Genomic DNA, 17,893 nt, shown 5'->3' with positions numbered 1-17,893 from the left:
AGAAAGTCATCCAAACAAAGAAAGCAACAGGGAATTTTTGCGTGCCTGTGTATGGGAGGGGTGGGGGGGGGTGATTTTACATTGGTGCAGCTGTTATAGGAGGGGTGTGAGGAACACAGCGGGGTGGAAACCGTACAACAAATGGAGGACAGATGGGAATATCAAACCCAAAAGCCCGTCCTTTCGAACTGTCCATAGTGTCATAACATCGCTTCAGCGCAGAAACATCTGGTGACATCATGTACCACGCTGGCGCTATGTTTTTTAAAGGCACGGAGACAGAAAAACCCCTTGAGCAATGATGGGTGGGGGTACAGGAGGAGGAGTAAATGCAGAACAGAATACTGTTCACAGCGCATACGGAAACATTTACCGAAGACGTAAAAAAGGCGCTGGTTACTACTTTCCTTCGGATGCATGACAGGGTCTTACTTTACTACATACTTGTCGTAGCCTTTCATTCTGGTTGCTTTGGCTTCACCGGGACGTCACCTATGAACTGTAGCGGTCACACAAACTTTTTAAACAGAATCACTACAGATAACACTAATCGATAAGTTTCCTAACCTAATCACTTACCAAACTGCGACTAATGACCACTGCGATTTTTGTTTAAGCAGAAAAACGATCGGGGCACTGAAAAGATCCTAAAAATGGCAAATAAATTCCGTATCCGTTCCTAACTATGGTTGGGCGGATCCTCTAACTGTCGTGAAAAGAGACACTGTATTATCATACAGTCTTATCACAAACACATAAAACTAAACTAGGGACGACTTTTTTTATAACCTGCTGAAATTTTTAGTTAAGAGCCTGTGTTACAGCAGGAACACATTACCGGTATTATACCAGTTTTCCGTTTCTTCTTAAATACTTAATTAATCGTAATGGTACAGAAGATTACGATATGATCTCAGATCCCTAGTCTGATGTTAAAATCGCATTTATCACAGGAAGATAAAAGTAAAAGTAATTTTACTAAAAACGTGTCGCACAGCCGCCAACTCGCTGCTAGATAGGAAGCAAGGGACAGTGGAACAGAAAAAAAGTTAACGCAAAAGCAAGTTTATTACGTGCATTTTTTATTTCTATTGAAGAATACTATTTTTTTCTGGATTCTGTGACAAAAAATGTCGTTTAATATTGAGTACTAAGTACTACATACATCCCTGAAACACGTATACAAGTTAAATAAATAAAAAACAATAATTTTTTTTTGTTTGTTTCCTCTCCGTAAAACATGCATTTTCCACACCTGAAGATTTCGTTGAAGCGTGCAAGAAATACTTCTTACCTTCTCTTCAAAGTTTGTGTTAATTTTGCCTGGAGGAAACGGAACGAAAGGGGACGACACGCCACCGAATGGAGCCGCTGTGTCAAGCGGACCTCTATAATACCCGACAGCGCGGTGACATCACGGCCGAGGCAACCCGAAAGAGGCCGAAGTCTAACGGGAAGCAACGAAGAGAAGCGATCGTTTATGAGTGGCTCTGAAATTCAAGGACGTGGGTCCCGTGGGGCCTCCCTAGTGTTGGAGAGGGGAGGACAGATGATTTTCTGAATATGCCTAAAACGTTTTATTTTTTCCGTGCCCCCCCCCTCCACGACAAATTTTATGGATAGCAACCCGCTGGCAAATGTTATTATCGGGGACCACCCCCCACCCCCGTTCTGCAAGATTAATCGCAGGGTTGCCTGCTCTCGCGTATCTGGTGGGAAACCCACTCTTTCAGACTCTCACGCTCACGCACGAATTCTTACGACAAATCTATATTATTTTATTATAAACCTAAAGCTAACTACACCAATAGCGTTGGGGTAGTTTGCAAACCCAACAAGGTAATAAAACTGTTACATACATATAAGGAGTGACCAGACTTGACTTGAAAAAAATTTCACGGCAACCAGCTGAAAATCTTATGCAAGCTCGATGACCGAAGTTGCCAGCAAAGGAGGTAGCAAGACTTCGCCAATGGTTTTTGGAGGGTCTCAAGACAGAAGGTTCCAGAACCACTGGTTTATGTTGCTGCTTATCCCTCTACAGATGATTTAAAGCACCAAACATCCCACCATACCTGCAGTGTTACAGTTAAAACTATTTATAATTTTAAGGTTGCCCTTGGCTATCGGGTGTGTGCACATACTTGCCCTGCAGAGGACTGGCATCTCAGTGCCATGTGCAGCCTTGGGTAAGCTCCAGGGCCCCCCCCCCCCCCCAATCTTGCCAGGATAAAGGGATGGAAGATGGAGGGACGTGTAAAATTCTTAAATTCATGGAATGCCTGTCAGGAATCCCTTTTGAATTTTTAATAAGAGTACTTGAGCTATTTATCAATATTTATATATAGTACCAGTCAAAAGTCTGGACACACTTGTTTTGCAAACAAGATATCGACCCAAAAGCATACCTCGAGGTTATGTAATTGCTATATTATGTGAACAAGGAATGAGATGCAGTGCTGTGATAGATGACCTGGCCCACACAATCCCCTGACCTAAACTGTATAGAGCTGCTCTGGGGTGAGTCGAATGAAAGAATAGGAGCAAGGCAGCCGTCTTGTACCCAGAACTTATGGAAACTCCTTCAGGACCATTCCTGAAGCACGACAGATGGCTACATCTGGATAGGTGGCTGAAAGAATGCCAATATCTGCAAGGCTACCGTTGAAAAAAGGGGACTGTTCTGAAGAGTTTAAAATTTGAGATCATTTGGAAGTATTGAACACTTCTCTCATTTTAATATTTTATTTGTAGGCCCTACTACTTCATTGCCTTCTACTCTAAGGTGAATAACATAGCTCGAACAGAGCTAAATAAATTATAAGCAAGTGTGTCCAGACTCTTAACTGCTACTGTATTTGACATTTAATAAGTAACTTAAAGAGATGATACAAGGTGGTGACCTAAAAAGACGACTGTTGGCTTGTGTGTGCCAAAGTTTTGTTGCGTTTTTCCAACATTTCTTATATAATAAGCGACTGAGTTAAAGAATGAAATGGTTCAGAATATTAGAAACTTGCATCTTTAAAACTGAAAAAGTGGCACGGCTATTTAAAATGGAGTCCTTGGCTAAGAGCACTTCAATCTGATTGACTTGAGTGTGTTCAGCATCTGCCAGCTGATTGCTGGGTGTCCGACGGCCACCCAGGACTCTTTACACCATCTCCGGCACTCAGGGTCGGGAAGACGCAGGCCGTGCTCTCTGCCAGAGTCCTGGATCCGGAAATGATGCCCCATTCCAGAGCATTTGCCTCCTTGCATCAACAATTTATGAGGCCATAAAAGCGGCAGGAAATAAACCAGCAAGCAAATGTAGCACCGAGGGTCAATTCACTTTCTGTCCCATTTAAGCGTAAACAGACTGAAGAAACCACCATTTACAATAAGCAAAATGTCTGAGTAAAATGTTGCTTTTGAAAATCCAAAAATGTGTCCTTTTGTATTACAGGCTGACTTTGCTCTAAAGTAAGGGTTCTCTACTGGCATCTCTAACTACCCTTGGCGTGCACTCCATCCAGGAAGTCCCCCAGCCGGGGGCCTGGTGCAGCCTGGGAAAGGCTCCATGCCCCCATCACCCTGACTAGGATAGGTAGCTGGAAGAGTGATGGTGCAGCACTCCAAAAGGAGGGTGACCTAAGAGAGGAGCCTGACCTAAGAGAGGGCTAGCATTTCACAGTGCACGTATAACGCCGGGCAGAGTGGATTTCATCAAAATGCACATTTAAATATGCGCTTCACATTAAGTTACAATTTTAACCTCAAATACTAAGGGCACTGTCTTTGGACAACAAACACATACACCCTAAATGCACATATAAATTTGTGTCTACGGACATTATTTCCCTTCATTATATAATTAAGCTGCTCTAAGTAGCCTAAACAATTAACCTCCGGATGCAAATTTCCACTTATTCATTTGCCTTTTTCACTTAACCCTGCTAATAACGCAAAGCAACAAAAACGATCTTAGTATAGATCATTTTGGAAAACAAGAACAACAAAATACAGTCCTCAGCATTTCGATAAAAATGCAATTCATATAAAATATTTAGACACAACAGAAAACTTAAATTACGTTAAAGTTATACAGGAGAATTTCGTCAACAGTTGTTTGGTCCGACGGTACAGACACTTTGTAAAATGAACAAATAGATCATCATGTACAGTTTTTCAGGACTACATTCAAGGTCAGTGGTATAGATCACAAGCCATCCTGAACATCTGCAGCCAATGTAAAAGATAAAAACCACCAATGTCAAACAATTTCAAGACAGTACGGTAGTTAGGCAGGTAGTTCCAAAGAGACTCCTTTGTCATGGAACATTACTGCAGTACAGTCTAGCCAGGAAGTTCCCTGCAAATTCATGTTGTTTCGCAGCACGCCTGGATATCAAGCACCAAAGCACGGTCTTTACGAGAATGGCCTGAGATGTAGACCTTGTGACAATGCAATACCCTGTATGTTTACTGCAACATCACTGTCCTTACTGAATCATTTAAATGTCTTTTCAAAATCGTACTGAGAAGTAAACAAGGACAAGATGAAACGTGAACACTGAAATAACGAATTACGATATAATGACAGAAAGTCAAATGAAGAAATATAGATACTGTGAAAACCGCAAAATAAAAGGTGGAACTAGGGACCCGATTTTGTGGTTCAGTGAAGACTGAAGACTTTGTGTTAGTGTTCAGTGAGACGTGGCTGTCATTAAGCTCCATTTCAAGAACTTAAAATCTGGAGGATGACAGAAGGACAGGAAATGGGTCATCATCAGGACCGGGCCACTCAGAGAGGGGAGGGCCCACGGGCAACAGAGCCAGTGAATGCAGAGTCCCCAAAAACGCTGGCATAGGAGGTCTTGAGGAACTGCACATAGTTCTGCAGGCTGCGATTGGTGCTGTCTGACTGCTCCAGACGGTCCCGTACATCCTGTAGCCGGCTCTGGAAGCGGCGTTCTGCCTGGGGTTGGGGGAAGAGAGGCGTGGCTGTAATCCACGAGTAGCAGGGAGCATCTCCTGACTGTCCCCAAGATCAACATGACGGTGGGTCAACATTTCATTAACCAATCACAGTCTTCATCGTATGACATCACCACATTGATTAAAACCAGTGTTTTCTGTTAAGCGACAAGGTGCACAGTTTCTGTTTTATTGTGTATGTCCTTTGTTAAGGGATGGAAAACATAGCAGCATGCCTACCTGCAAAGGCTGTACAAACCAATGCAAGGGCGGGTCTTTGTTTTATGATGATGAGAATAATAACAGCAGCAAGCTAGGGGATAAGGACACTCGGACACATGATTTTTCCCCTGAGGCTGGGTGTGAACCAGCAACATTCCTATCACAGACACAGAGACTAAATCCACTGAGACATGACCAAGACTGTGACTGGTTAAGGAATGCAAGCCCCTCCCTTGTCCATACGTAGCAGGGATGGGGCTGGCTCTTCTAGTCAGATCTGATCTGATTGTTTTCTCTTCCATATGTGGTACACACACACACACACACACACACGCACACGCACTCACATCCTCTTTGGCTCGCCGCAGCTGCTCCAGCTCGGTCTTGGTGCGGCTCAGCTGGGTCTCCAGCTCCAGCAGCTTGGCCTGGGTGGAGCGCTCCTTGGAGGCAGCACGCTCACGGCTGTGGCCGACCTGGAGACAGCGATGGAGCTGAGCCATTTTCTGTACCCCTCCCACTCAGAGAAATGGGTGGAGCTAAGATGTCATTCTGAACCCTCCACAAAACTCACCCGACCAATACCACTTACGAAAACTATAATCCATGTTCTACGTTTCACACAAACATTTTTTTGCTTTGTCTTCTACAGGCATTGCATCAAAACGGCAACTTCCATACTTCTAATATCCCAACACGATATTAAAATTTTGAGTCTTCCGATACCGATAGCAATCAGATTTTTTTTCCTCCTTTACCATCTACTAATCATTAAATGAGATATTTGTATCCATGCCTTTCAATTAACATGGCGAACTTCCTGCATTTAGTGTTTTGGCTGCATTGTTTAAAGATGCTAAGGATAGGAAAATATAATGGTCATGTTGCTCAAACAAAGGAAATTCACTACCAACATGACATCCAGTGGAGCTCAGATAACGCTTTTAAGCAGTAAACTAAACTTTAGAAAGAATACAAGTCTGAAGCTATTTAATCTGTATTTTTTTTTTACTGTGTTCAGACTTGAAAATCAGTACTAGCCTTAAATAACATTGCATTGTGCAGTTTTTGTAGGGCTACATGCAAGCTCCTGCTTACTAAACTTATGTCACTCAGCTTGTGCATGACCCAAAAGCACATGTGGGAAAGTGAAGTATGATTGGAATTTTACTGTATTTACACACAGCCTACATGACAGCTCCGATGCACAGGGACTGCTGAACAGCTAGACATCACAGGACCCACGCTTTTGTGCACGCTATGTCGCACTAAGGCCACAAGCATTTTTGCGATTTTCTCTGATGGAAAATCAGATCGGTTTCTTACTTCTTATCAGACCCCACCTGATATCCAATCCAGCATTTTTTGGCGGTATCACCCCAATTTCGATAGTGGGTATCGGACTGGTGCCACCTCTATTAATTAGGTTAGCAGGAAATCTTCAGAACCCGTATATGGAGCATTAATATATTCATTTTCACAGCATACCGAATCCCACCAAAACCCCGGACTGCACTAATAAGTGAGGTTCTGCTGGATGAGTCAGGAGACGACTTCCCTCAGAGGTGCCTCCCTTCTCCTCCTCCCGCTCCCCCCACGATTCCTGGCGCACGGACCTGGCGCCTCGCGTCCTCCAGGGCCTCCTCCAGCTGCCGGGCCAGCAGGCTGCACTCCCGTGACTTCTCCTCCAGCCTCAGCTGGTTGTTGTGGATGGTCTCCTCCCGCTTGGCGATCACCTGCAACAGGTCGCGATTCTGCCCGCTGACTTCATCCAGCTTCCTGCCTCGGAAGAGATCAAGGGATGGATGGAGGGATCCAGGGAGAGAGACTCTCACAGATACTGTGATGTACACCATTACTATGTCAGCTATTAGCTTAATTGTACAGATATAGCAACACAAAGTGCATGGATCGACCTAATGCAGATTTAGTCTGAAGATAAATAATGTAAGAAAATGATGGGTAATACATGATATAATGAACGACTGCTGTACCCTGGAACCAAAAGGTCTACAGAAAAGGACCTTAAGTTACAGGAGGGGTGCAGCATAAACAAAACTGGGAAGCATCCATTGGTATAAATCATGAAAAAAAATACAAAAAGATGTGTAAATGAAGTGCAATGGTGGCGTGACATCCTGAAGCAGCCCATGCCCTGGCCCACGCAGTGCAGACCTGTCCAGGTCCTCCACCCTATTCTGCATCTGCTTGTTCTCTTCCAGCAGCAGCAGGTTCTTCTCCCGGGCCGCCTGCACCTGGACACCCTGCTGCTCCGCCTGCACCGAGGGCACAAACCCCAAAAAATGCGAAGACAGACAGGAACAAGGAAATTGTAAAACACCAGCAGGCTTTTACAGATGGGCGAGGGCTACCAGAGACGACTCCCACTGAGAGGCGAGAATGAGGCAATAAAACCAGCTTAACATAAACCCAGTCAAAGACAGCTATAGGGAGACAATCCAGGAACAGGGGCAGGACGCGGGTGACAGCCTGCGCACAGCGACTGCTTTCACACAGACTGGCACATGAGAGGACTTGGGGCTAATCAAACCCAGTAATCGTTCCGGCAGAGCGTCCGTTTTGTGCAGCACCCAAACCTGTAAGTGCTCGCCTGAAACATTTATGAGGTTATTGCTGCATGCTGTTCTTTACATTCTGCATTGACCACACACTCAGGTGCATAGACATCAGACAGCTGTGCTCCCATAAACAGACAGCACACATTTAGAGACACAGTGCACATGCTCACTCACACACACACACACACACACACACATTCATGCACGCACACACACGCACCTTTAGCCGCATCTCGGCCAGCGCCCCGCTCAGCTCCGCGCTCCTCCTCTCCTGCAGCCGCTCACGCTCCTGCACCTCCTGCAGCTGCAGCTCTGCCCTCCTCACCGCTTCGGGTAGCGGCTCCAGCTCGGCCAGCCGGCCCTGCAGCCGCCCCCTCGCCGCGGCCGCCTCCCGCTCCAGCTGCTGCCGCAGGTCCTCCGCCTGCTCCTCGGCCAGGCCCAGCTTTACGCTGTACTCCTCCGCCTCGGCGCGGGTCTTCTGCATCTGCAGGGGGCGCCGGGGAGTGTTTCACGTGCGTGGTGGGGCGTGGTGGGGCGTTCTGACCAACGCGAGGGCACTTTTATGCCAAACCACACTTGGTTTATTTCAGATTCACTGCTTGCATCCGTGTGTGCTTGCCATTACATATATTTTCTGCTTCTTACTTCAGTAATGTAATTCAAAACACAACACGATACGTTAAATGACTTGTATAATGGGATTATGTAGAATGCAAAATCATATTTTTATTTGCAGTGACATCTTTAGAAAAAGCTTTTCTGGTGTTGTGATAAAAATGGTATTATAAAGGGATCTCTGTACCTCTGGTCTGTGTCAGAGAGAGCGCATGTGCACGCCTATGTGTGCCTGCGTGCGTTTCAGCCTGCAGGGTGACACACTCCCACCTGGGTCTTGTAACTCTCCACCAGGCTCTCGTACTGCTTCAGGGAGGCCTTCACCTGCTGGACCTCCGACTGAGACATAGTCAGCTTCTCCTCCAGCGTCGCAAGCGTGGCCTAAGGAGGGCATCAAATAAACACAATAACTAACACACTGTGCTAAATATTTCACGCAGGGACAGCGCGCGCGTACATACATACATATACAGTCACGGAAGAAATTAAGAAACGACTATATTTTTTAAACAAATCTGCATTATTAAATCTTGGTTTAATTGTGGTTCTGCTGGCGGAAGGTTCAGAATTTCTTAGACAGCAGGACACAAGAATAAGGTGAAGTAGGAGACACTGGGAAAGACCAGAGACCAGCCAGGTAAAGGACGGATGAACAGGTTCTCATGAATCGTACGATGACATCAAGGGACCTTCAAAAGGCATGGTAAGTGCAGGTGTGAAGTGCACTGGTAGGACAGTTCATATCAGGCTCTTAGAAGCAGGACTGAAGTCCCATAGAGGAAGAACGAAGCCCTCCATTAATGAGAAACAGGGAAAAAACAGGATGCAGTTTGCAATGTAAAATATTATTCACAGACGCACACCCGGAAATTGAGAAATAGTGAAACTTGTCCGTTTGCATGCATCTTGTGGGGAGGATGGTGGTGCAGGAGGTAGTGCTATCGTTCGGCAACCAGAGGGTTGCAGGTTTGAGCCCTGGTTCCTCCTGACCCCATCAATATATATACATACACACACACAGCACTTAAAGGGACAGTGCCGGCCCACCTTGAGGCTCTGATTCTCCAGCTGGGTGGAGGTGTAGCCAGAGGTGAGCTTGTGCAGCCGGTCCAGCAGAGCCTCTCTGTCAGCCCGAGTCTTGTCCTCAGCACCACGCAGTTGCTCTGTCAGCTCTGACACACGGCTGGTCGGGGGGGACGGACATTTAATTTGCCCGTTGGGTTCAACAACAAACGTTTGCACAACCTCAGACTGACTGCAAAAACAGGTACTCTCTTTTAAAACCTTTCCAAGCTGAGAAGCAGGGCACAGTGGTGACGTCTCAGAGCAGCCCCCCCCAGGAGGTGGCAGCCGGGAAGGGCCCCACCCAGGGCCCGGGGCCCGGGGCCTCGCTCACCTGTTCAGAACGGCGATCTCCACCTCCAGGTGGCTCTTCTCCTTCACCAACTGAGCATGGCGGCTGCTCCAATCCTCCGCTGCTGAAATGGTCTCAGCCAGCTGGGCCTCCTGCGATAGAGGCGAGGGGGCACGAGGGGTCGCTATCCACACACATTCCTCACACTGGCCTCCCCCCACCTAAGTGACTCTGTCAGCAAACACCATATCTGTAACCTGTTCATCACCACTGTGGGATTGAAGTCTATGATCTCAAAAGGTGTAAACATGCACACCAATCTTACTGTTAATCCCTCCCTGCACAGCCTCACTTATACCCGGGCTTGTGGTTTGTACTGATCTTAGAACAGTTTCTCCGTGCCACCAAAGCTGGAAGTTACCCAGTCAGAGAGTTTCCCTGCTGATGCTATAAAATTAAGAATAAATACCCGCTTTAGTAACATCTGTATAGAATATTACATTTGCAGTTTAGGAGACACTTTTGTCCAAAGTGACATACAAGTGAGGCAAATAGAACATTACAAACATACATGCTGTCAAAGAGTCTATTAAGTGCAGCTAGGCTGAGCTGCCAGTCAATGACCAGGGACAGTGTAAGCGGTGGGGCAGGGGCGGAGCCTATAACACATGTGCACACCTTCTGCAGCAGCTGGGCGCTCAGCTGGCCTGCCGCATCCTCACTGCGCTCCGCCCGCTGCTTCTGCACCCGCGTTGCCCTCTTCAGGGCCTCCTTGTCAGCCTCGGCCTTCTGTCTCAGCTCCCCGAGCTGCTCCTCCGCGTTTTCCGCCATCGCGCGCTGATGCTCTGCTGCCCTCTCCAGATTCTAGCCCGATCCACAGCACAGCACGACATGAGACGACACGACAGTGCAGGGCCACGCGTTCCAAGTGCAAAGGATCAGGAGTTTCGTAAAGTGGAGGAGCACATGGTAAACAAGCTTATAAAAAGGGAGGTGGTGTGGCTTGCTGGGTGGCTGGGCACCTCCAGGGTTGTGGGCTTGAGTCCCATCCCTGCTCCTTGGTTGCATGTTCTCCCCAAGTTTGCATGGGGTTCCTTCCATGGTCCAAATGCGATTAATGAATCAGTGTCTCTAAATTATGTGCTCCTTAATGGACCAGTACCTGTCTGGATTTCCCTGCCTCATGCACTGTACTTCCCACAATGCAAAGTAGCCAAAGCGGGGAAATGAGAGGGAGGGAGAGAGAGAGAGAGAAAGGCAGAAAGGGTTGTGTACCCGGATCTGAACGGCCAGCCGGTTGTTCTCAGCCTCTTTGTTGCGCAGCTGTCCCTGCAGGTGAGCCCGCGTGGACTCCAGAACTTTGGAGAGCTCGCCCGTCGTCTTCGTGTTGTCCTGGCCGGGCAACAATCACGCGGATGGCTGCAGGAGCACAACCGACGACCCAAGGCAGACTGGATGCCAGGCAAACGGCACATACCTTCTCCGACTCCAGGAGGACGGCGAGCTGATCAACCTTGCTCTCCTTCTCCTGCAGTCTCACCAGAAGACGCTAAAAAAAAAAAAAAAAAAACGTAAAGTTGTCCCGAGGCCAATCAGAGAACACTGAGCAAACTCTGCTGTCATTGGCTACCACTGAACTGTAAAATTAAGACCTGGCCCGCGATTGGACAGACGCACCGCATTCTGAGCCTCTACGTCCGTCAGCCTCTCCAGCAGTGCATCCTTCTGCTCCGCCAGCCTCATCACATCCATCTACCGATTCAAACGAAACCACACCAACACAGAGAGGTCATGTAAGCCTGTCACTGCTCTGTGCAGTTTGTGACACTCGCCCCCTGCTGGTCGGAGTGCGTACCTCACGGCCACGCTGCTCCCTCAGCAGATTGCGCAGGGTTCGGTTGGTGCTCTCGAACGTCTCCAGCTTCTGCAGGAGAAGCTCCTTCTGCCTTGTCAGCAAGGAAGCCTCTGAACTAGACATCCTCTTCTCCTGGAAGAAGAGGAGAGACAGACATCTATTTGTCCTGTGATGTCATCTCTGAGGTTGACATCCAAATTATATATAGCAGAAAATAAATGGTGATGTATACATGCTAAATAGCAAATATAGTCTAATTAATTAAGATTAATAGTCAATTTTGTTTTAAACCAAGTCAATTGCATGAACCCGTTATAGAAGTCGGGAGGTGGGGGGGGGGTTGTCTGTAGAGTGTGGGGATACTACACAGAGAATTTTCAAGAAATGTCCCGCTGTACTTAAGGCTTCGGCTTGGGCTACATCTCCACACAGTTAATGTAGAGATTAATTACCCTGCGAACAGAGGCATGCTAGAATGATGGAAGTTCATTTGCTTAGAGTCTCTGCGAAATAGAGGATCTCTCAACCAGCGAAAAGTTGGAGTTATTCACTTTATTTTGCCCGATAGAATATCATTTATCGTTTAATAATTATTCCTAGGTTTATTAAGACGGGCCTCCCTAGATTCGCTTTCCTGATCGTCGCTTCTGCCGCCGTCAGCCTTCAAGCCTAAACCAGCCCCGTAAACAGGCCCTCTGCAACATGCCCCCAAAGACAGCTGCCCGCCCTGTGACATGTCCCCATTTCCTCTGGCCTGACTCCGCCCAGCACGGCCGCGGACGGCTCAGCCCAAGCCACTTACGCTACGCATGCGGCCCACTGTCTCCCTCATGGCTGCCACCTGGCGGGAGGCGGCAGCGCCCTCCATCTCTGCCTCCACCAGCTTCCTCAGCAGAGCATCCTTCTCCTGCCTTAGAGCCTCCTTCTCCAACCTGTACATAGGGGTGAGGGTGGAGCAGGGCAAAGCGAGGGGTTCCATTCAGCAGCCAAAGGGTTAGGTGTTATGGGGCATTATGGAGAAATTTCTATTAATCCATTAAAACTATCTATAAATAATTTTCTTAAAAAAATTTCTAAAATATCCAACCATTCAAATTCATATTCCAATCAACACCGTAAAATCATATGGTAAAATCTTGCACAATTCAAACAGTATTGACCTTGGAGATTAATAAAGTTTAAGTAGATGTTATTTCCACCCAGGTGTCAGTAATGTTCGCCGCGTGCCTTTGGCCAGCTAACATTTTGTGTTTAATGTATCCTGTCTTTTATATTTCTATTCCACTTTCTATTCCACTTCTATTCCTCTTCAGCCATTGTAGTGACACGCAGTTAGAGGTGCACCGATCCGATATTCAGATCGGTGCATCCCTGCACGCAACCAAACATGCGACAGTGTTCATGTGTTTAAGGGGGCTGGATGTAAATGGGCCAATAAATACCGTGTGACTATTTACACCTGGGTGCAAACAGACACTCTGGAAACATTCTCTCTCTAAAAATAAATTTTTTTGGTACTATACTGTGTAAATAACGGCATAGTCCGTAGAAGGCCCACCAAGGCATCCCTCATCGCCTAGTGCCCACCCGGGCATCCCTCATCACCTTGTGCCCACCCAGGCATCCCTCATCGTCTAGTGCCCACCCGGGCATCCCTCATCACCTTGTGCCCACCCGGGCATCCCTCATCACCTTGTGCCCACCCAGGCATCCCTCATCGTCTAGTGCCCACCAAGGCATTCCTCATCGCCTAGTGCCCACCCAGGCATCCCTCATCGTCTAGTGCCCACCCAGGAATCCCTCATCGCCTAGTGCCCACCCAGGCATCCCTCATCGCCTAGTGCCCACCCAGGAATCCCTCATCGCCTAATGCCCACCCAGGCATCCCTCATCACCTTGTGCCCACCCAGGCATCCCTCATCGTCTAGTGCCCACCCAGGCATCCCTCATCGCCTAGTACCCACCCGGGCATCCCTCATCACCTTGTGCCCACCCAGGCATCCCTCATCGTCTAATGCACACCCAGGCATCCCTCATCGCCTAGTGCCCACCCGGGCATCCCTCATCACCTTGTGCCCACCCAGGCATCCCTCATCGTCTAATGCACACCCAGGCATCCCTCATCGCCTAGTGCCCACCCGGGCATCCCTCATCGCCTAGTGCCCACCCAGGCATCCCTCATCGTCTAGTGCCCACCCAGGCATCCCTCATCGCCTAGTGCCCACCCAGGTATTCCTCATCACCTAGTGCAGTCGCCCTCCTCCTGCATCTTCTCCATGGAATGCCGGAGGCGGGAGTTCTCCAGTTCTGTGACCTCCAGCTCCTTGGCCGCCTCAGCCAGCACCTCCTCCTGCTCCTCAATGACTCGCTGTGAGGCACACAGATGTTCCGACTGGCGCTCTAGGAGCTGCTCCTTCTTCCGCAGCTCTACCTGAGACCCATGGAATCCCACCGGACAGTTACCATACCACTTGCCCAAATCACAGACAGAGTGTACACTGATTTGGTGGTCAGGGTCCATGGACCAACCTCATTCTTCAGCGAGCTGACCTCCGACATCAGGCTGTCAATCTTCCTCTCGTACTGGCTGATGCGTCCATGTAGTACCTCTTCTTCATCGGTGGACAAGTCCTCTGGCCGCAGTGGCCCAGGTGAGGGGTTTGGCTGTGGGAAGGGTGTGATCTCCAGCCGGTGAGTGGGCCCCTAAAACACAGATATTGGGCGTTCACAGGTTCTCTCAGGGATGATTCTGATTGGATGCCAAACAGAGGGTCCAAAGCCCGCAAACTATACTCAGCTCTCAGGATATAAAAATCTGTACAGGATCAGAACACTGATCCAGGAAATTGCTTGTGAAACTGCACATTACCCAACCAGACAAGGCAAAAAGAGATGGCACCACATACAACAATATCTGTATAAAAATAAATAAATATGACATACAGAGATCATTAAAAAATAGGTGGGCGATTACAGTGATTAGCATGGTAAATATTTCACTCAAAAACAATAAACAGATAGCATTGTACATATTATGGAACATGTCCTGATTGGTTGACTGATTAATTGACTGACTGATTGTAAAATTGATCAATCTTATGGCTGTCAGGAGGAATAATTTCTTTATGCATTCTGTGATGCATTTTATGTTGATCAGTCTGTGGCTGAAAGTGCTCTTCTGTCCAACCAACAGACTAAAGTGGGTGAGTGGAATTGTCCCACCAAAGTCTGGACAGTATCCTCCTTTCTGCAAACATTTACATTAACTAAATACTCGACTGCACTAATTTAATTACTAAACAGTCCAATAAAATTCAAGCAGGATGCTACACTCTGACACAATCCACTGCACTACACTCAGAAAAAAGCAAATAAATCAGCAAGTACAGACCATATTTTAAGATGCAAATATTTACTGATACTAATATGCAAAGCATGCTCAAAGCATAAAGGAAAGTGGAATTATCAGTAAGATAATGGAGAGCTTTTCACTGACCTCCCACTTGTATGAGACGTCCCGAACAGCGGCCTTTCCAGGGGGAATCCACGGGGCCTGTGCCTTCACCCGGGCGGTCGGTCGCAAGCTTAACGTCTCCGCCTTGGGTTTCAGCTACAGAGGAGCAAGGAGTGTCAGCCTCATAATTTCACTGCTGCTGCCCATTATCAGCGCTCGCCTGAACACCTAACCTGGCCCGCCTTCTTAGGCCTGCTCTTCTGGCTTTTCTTCACATGGACGTGCACGGGGGTGCTCTCCATCACGTGCACATGCAGGGGGGGTGACGCGTTAGGGCTCTTCATTGCTTTTTTCTTTGGGGGAGAGGGGAAGACGACCAAGTCAAGGGTCTCTGGACATTGCTGTCATCTTATATTAAGAAATCTGTGGAACATTCCCAAACACATTTCTCAGGGGACTGCATTTATTTTATCAAGACCATTAGATGGACACCTCCTTAAATACAAGGCTGGGATACTTCATGGATAGGATGTCGATCCATTCTACAGCAAAACACGTACTATGAAGAATTCAGAAAAGTCTTTGGACTGCAGTGGGAATTCAAAGGATGTGGAGGAAACCTGAGCAACACAGAGCACACGTGCACTTTTAACCCACAACCCTGGAGGTATAAGTCACCAGTGCTACCCACTGAGCCAACATGCCAATGGGAAAAGGATTCCCTGAGCACTTTGAAGCAGGTGGCAAGATGGTGTGCATCTCAGATCGACCTTTTCCAAAGGAGGAGTTTGGGTAGCTCATGCATTTAACCGACACATATGACAATCAGTGGGGTGGGCAGGGGCATTATTCGAGAAGCACAGTCCTTTAAGTCCACCCATTTTCTACACCCACTTGTCCTATGAAGGGTTTAGAGAGTATATTTCGATGCCTCTTGATGTTTAACTGATTTATTTCAATAAAACCAATACAAGTGGAATTTTTAGCACATCCCATACTACTTAAGCATAACCACAAATCATAAATAAATATATCACTGGCGAGGCATGACATTTTAACTGAATGTGGCACACTTGCGATAAGACATTTTATAAATAGACGTGTTGTTCCACAAGCATTTGATGCAGATAAATAAGCTAACGGCGACGCAAAGCAGACAAGTTTGAGTCACGGTCTTCCCTTGTTTAAACATCGCGAGAAAATGTTAACCGTATCGAGTACAAAAAAATTTATTAAACTCAATTGCTCTTACCATGAGAAAACCACAAGCCAAATAGCCAAATTCTGATATTTTATTGAACAACGGGCTTATTTTCACATGCTCCCTAAGGACTCGGTCTCCAAGAAGCCGTTCTTCCGGCACGTACACGCCCCGTCGTTTATGATTGGCTAATTTAAACGATGTGATTACTTTGAAAGCCTGTGATTGGCGAATGTTTGACCCAGGATATAATTATAAGTATGTTGCCGGAGTAACGATGCAAGCTATATTACCATAGAAACCAATGTAAACATTATTGTGTCGTGATGCACATTACCCAATTTTAAAAAGACGCTTGGGTTGATAAACTGAAAGCACTCATCTAAGAATATTTTTTGTCTATTTTTTCAAAGCACTACATATAGTTTCCAAAGACTGGCATCCAGTTAATGCCATTTATAGAACTGAATACACCTTGTTAATGTGAGAGGTCAGAGAGGAATGGTCAGATTAACAGAAAGGCCCCAAGTTTAAAAATAACTGATATGCAGAATAGGGCACCCTTGGATTAGAACCGTAGGGGGAGGGGCTCAGCACTAGTAGGATTGCCACATTCAATCTCAAGAAGTAGCTCTCAATTTCAAAAAAGACTATCGCATACTGAAAAATCAGTCATAGGAAATGGGTGGATGAAGTACAGTACTGGGTATTTATAAAATATACTTAAGCTGTGGATAATTTAAACTTTGGCATAAGTGTCATTAAGGAATGATGTCACGGCAGCCATCCTCCAATTTCCACCTGGTTTGTCGCATGGGATTTAGGGAGCGTAAAGGTTGCAGATTGGCATACATAGCTCTCAGCTGCCTGCTCTGCCTTGTTGATTCTGCAATATATTTCCATAGGTGGAGATTTCAGATCCAGAAAATACAAATCCAGACCAACATTATACTCAACTGTTTGGTTGAAACAAAATCTTGGTCTGGATTTGTACTCTCTGGACCTGGAATCTTCACCTCTGTGGATTATCTAGTGACTAACCGACTGGATCTCTAGACATGATAGGATTGACTTCCATGATCTCACAGAAAGGCTTGTAACTTAGTGAAAAATGCGGAGGTCATATGGAGGCATGGGGGTTGTTTGGCACTGGAATTCCCTAGGAAGTTTTTGTCACTACAGGAATGTCATCTAACAGGGAACCAGTAGATGTCAGTGAAACTAGATTCAGTTCACACATCAAGAACATCACAAATATAAACTAAATTCCACGTCAGTGACTGCTATCATTTGCAGGGGCTGCCACTTACCTAAATGACTCAAATGGACATTTTAATTTCTGGTACATTCCCAGTTCACAGACTGTCAGGGCAGCACATCTGATGACTGTCACCGCCATGGATAAAAGCTTGTACCATACTACTGAATCGCTAGGTTGGATATTCTCTGAAGGAAGCCCGGCAGGACGCCCGACTGGAAGCCAGGCAGGACGCCCAGCAGGACACCCGACTGGAAGCCCGACTGGAAGCCCGACTGGAAGCCCGGCAGGACACCCGGCAGGACGCCCGACTGGACGCCCGACTGGACGCCCGGCAGGACGCCCGGCAGGACGCCCGGCAGGACGCCCGACTGGACGCCCGACTGGACGCCCGGC

General features: G+C 47.1%; 2 protein-coding genes across 10 annotated transcripts in view; both read right to left on the bottom strand.

Moving 5' to 3' along the window:
• Positions 1 to 1,448, bottom strand: part of LOC125746549 (spectrin alpha chain, non-erythrocytic 1-like) — a 35,192-nt gene extending 33,744 nt beyond the window's left edge. For all 7 annotated transcript variants that reach the window (XM_049020641.1, XM_049020645.1, XM_049020642.1 and 4 more), the window contains exon 1: positions 1,295 to 1,448. The gene's annotated coding sequence lies outside the window, so the exon portion shown is untranslated. The remainder of the gene's footprint in view (positions 1 to 1,294) is intronic.
• Positions 1,449 to 3,966: 2,518 nt separating this feature from the next.
• odf2a (outer dense fiber of sperm tails 2a) lies at positions 3,967 to 17,704 on the bottom strand. Of its 3 annotated transcripts, none has more exons than XM_049021045.1 (19): positions 16,291 to 17,704; positions 15,272 to 15,461; positions 15,081 to 15,194; positions 14,114 to 14,287; positions 13,828 to 14,015; positions 12,387 to 12,516; positions 11,585 to 11,716; positions 11,407 to 11,481; positions 11,207 to 11,278; positions 11,005 to 11,121; positions 10,408 to 10,593; positions 9,772 to 9,881; positions 9,423 to 9,558; positions 8,646 to 8,756; positions 7,981 to 8,244; positions 7,357 to 7,457; positions 6,798 to 6,960; positions 5,532 to 5,657; positions 3,967 to 4,963 (listed from the first exon to the last, which is right to left on the bottom strand). In XM_049021045.1, exons 2-19 carry the CDS (start codon positions 15,380 to 15,382, stop codon positions 4,790 to 4,792), a joined length of 2,484 nt encoding a protein of 827 aa, XP_048877002.1. In that variant the 5' UTR covers positions 15,383 to 15,461; positions 16,291 to 17,704; the 3' UTR covers positions 3,967 to 4,789. The 3 variants fall into 3 exon arrangements, with proteins under 3 accessions (XP_048877002.1, XP_048877001.1, XP_048877003.1); XM_049021044.1 differs by having other exon boundaries at positions 15,272 to 15,391; positions 16,291 to 17,703; XM_049021046.1 differs by lacking the exon at positions 16,291 to 17,704 and adding an exon at positions 15,599 to 16,274 and having other exon boundaries at positions 15,272 to 15,391.
• Between the last annotated feature and the right edge of the window lie 189 nt (positions 17,705 to 17,893).

This window comes from Brienomyrus brachyistius, chromosome 7 (assembly GCF_023856365.1).
Source record: "Brienomyrus brachyistius isolate T26 chromosome 7, BBRACH_0.4, whole genome shotgun sequence".
In the NCBI taxonomy this organism is placed as follows: domain Eukaryota; kingdom Metazoa; phylum Chordata; class Actinopteri; order Osteoglossiformes; family Mormyridae; genus Brienomyrus; species Brienomyrus brachyistius.
Note: the sequence above shows the minus strand (reverse complement) of the source record. Positions and strands in the feature narration are given on the sequence as shown.

Coding starts and splice junctions, on each gene's coding strand:
- odf2a (XM_049021044.1), bottom strand. Junction 14,288..15,080: donor ACGTCTCATACAAGTGGGAG/GTCAGTGAAAAG, acceptor TCTGTGTTTTAG/GGGCCCACTCACCGGCTGGA. Junction 6,961..7,356: donor AGGGTGGAGGACCTGGACAG/GTCTGCACTGCG, acceptor CTTCCGAGGCAG/GAAGCTGGATGAAGTCAGCG.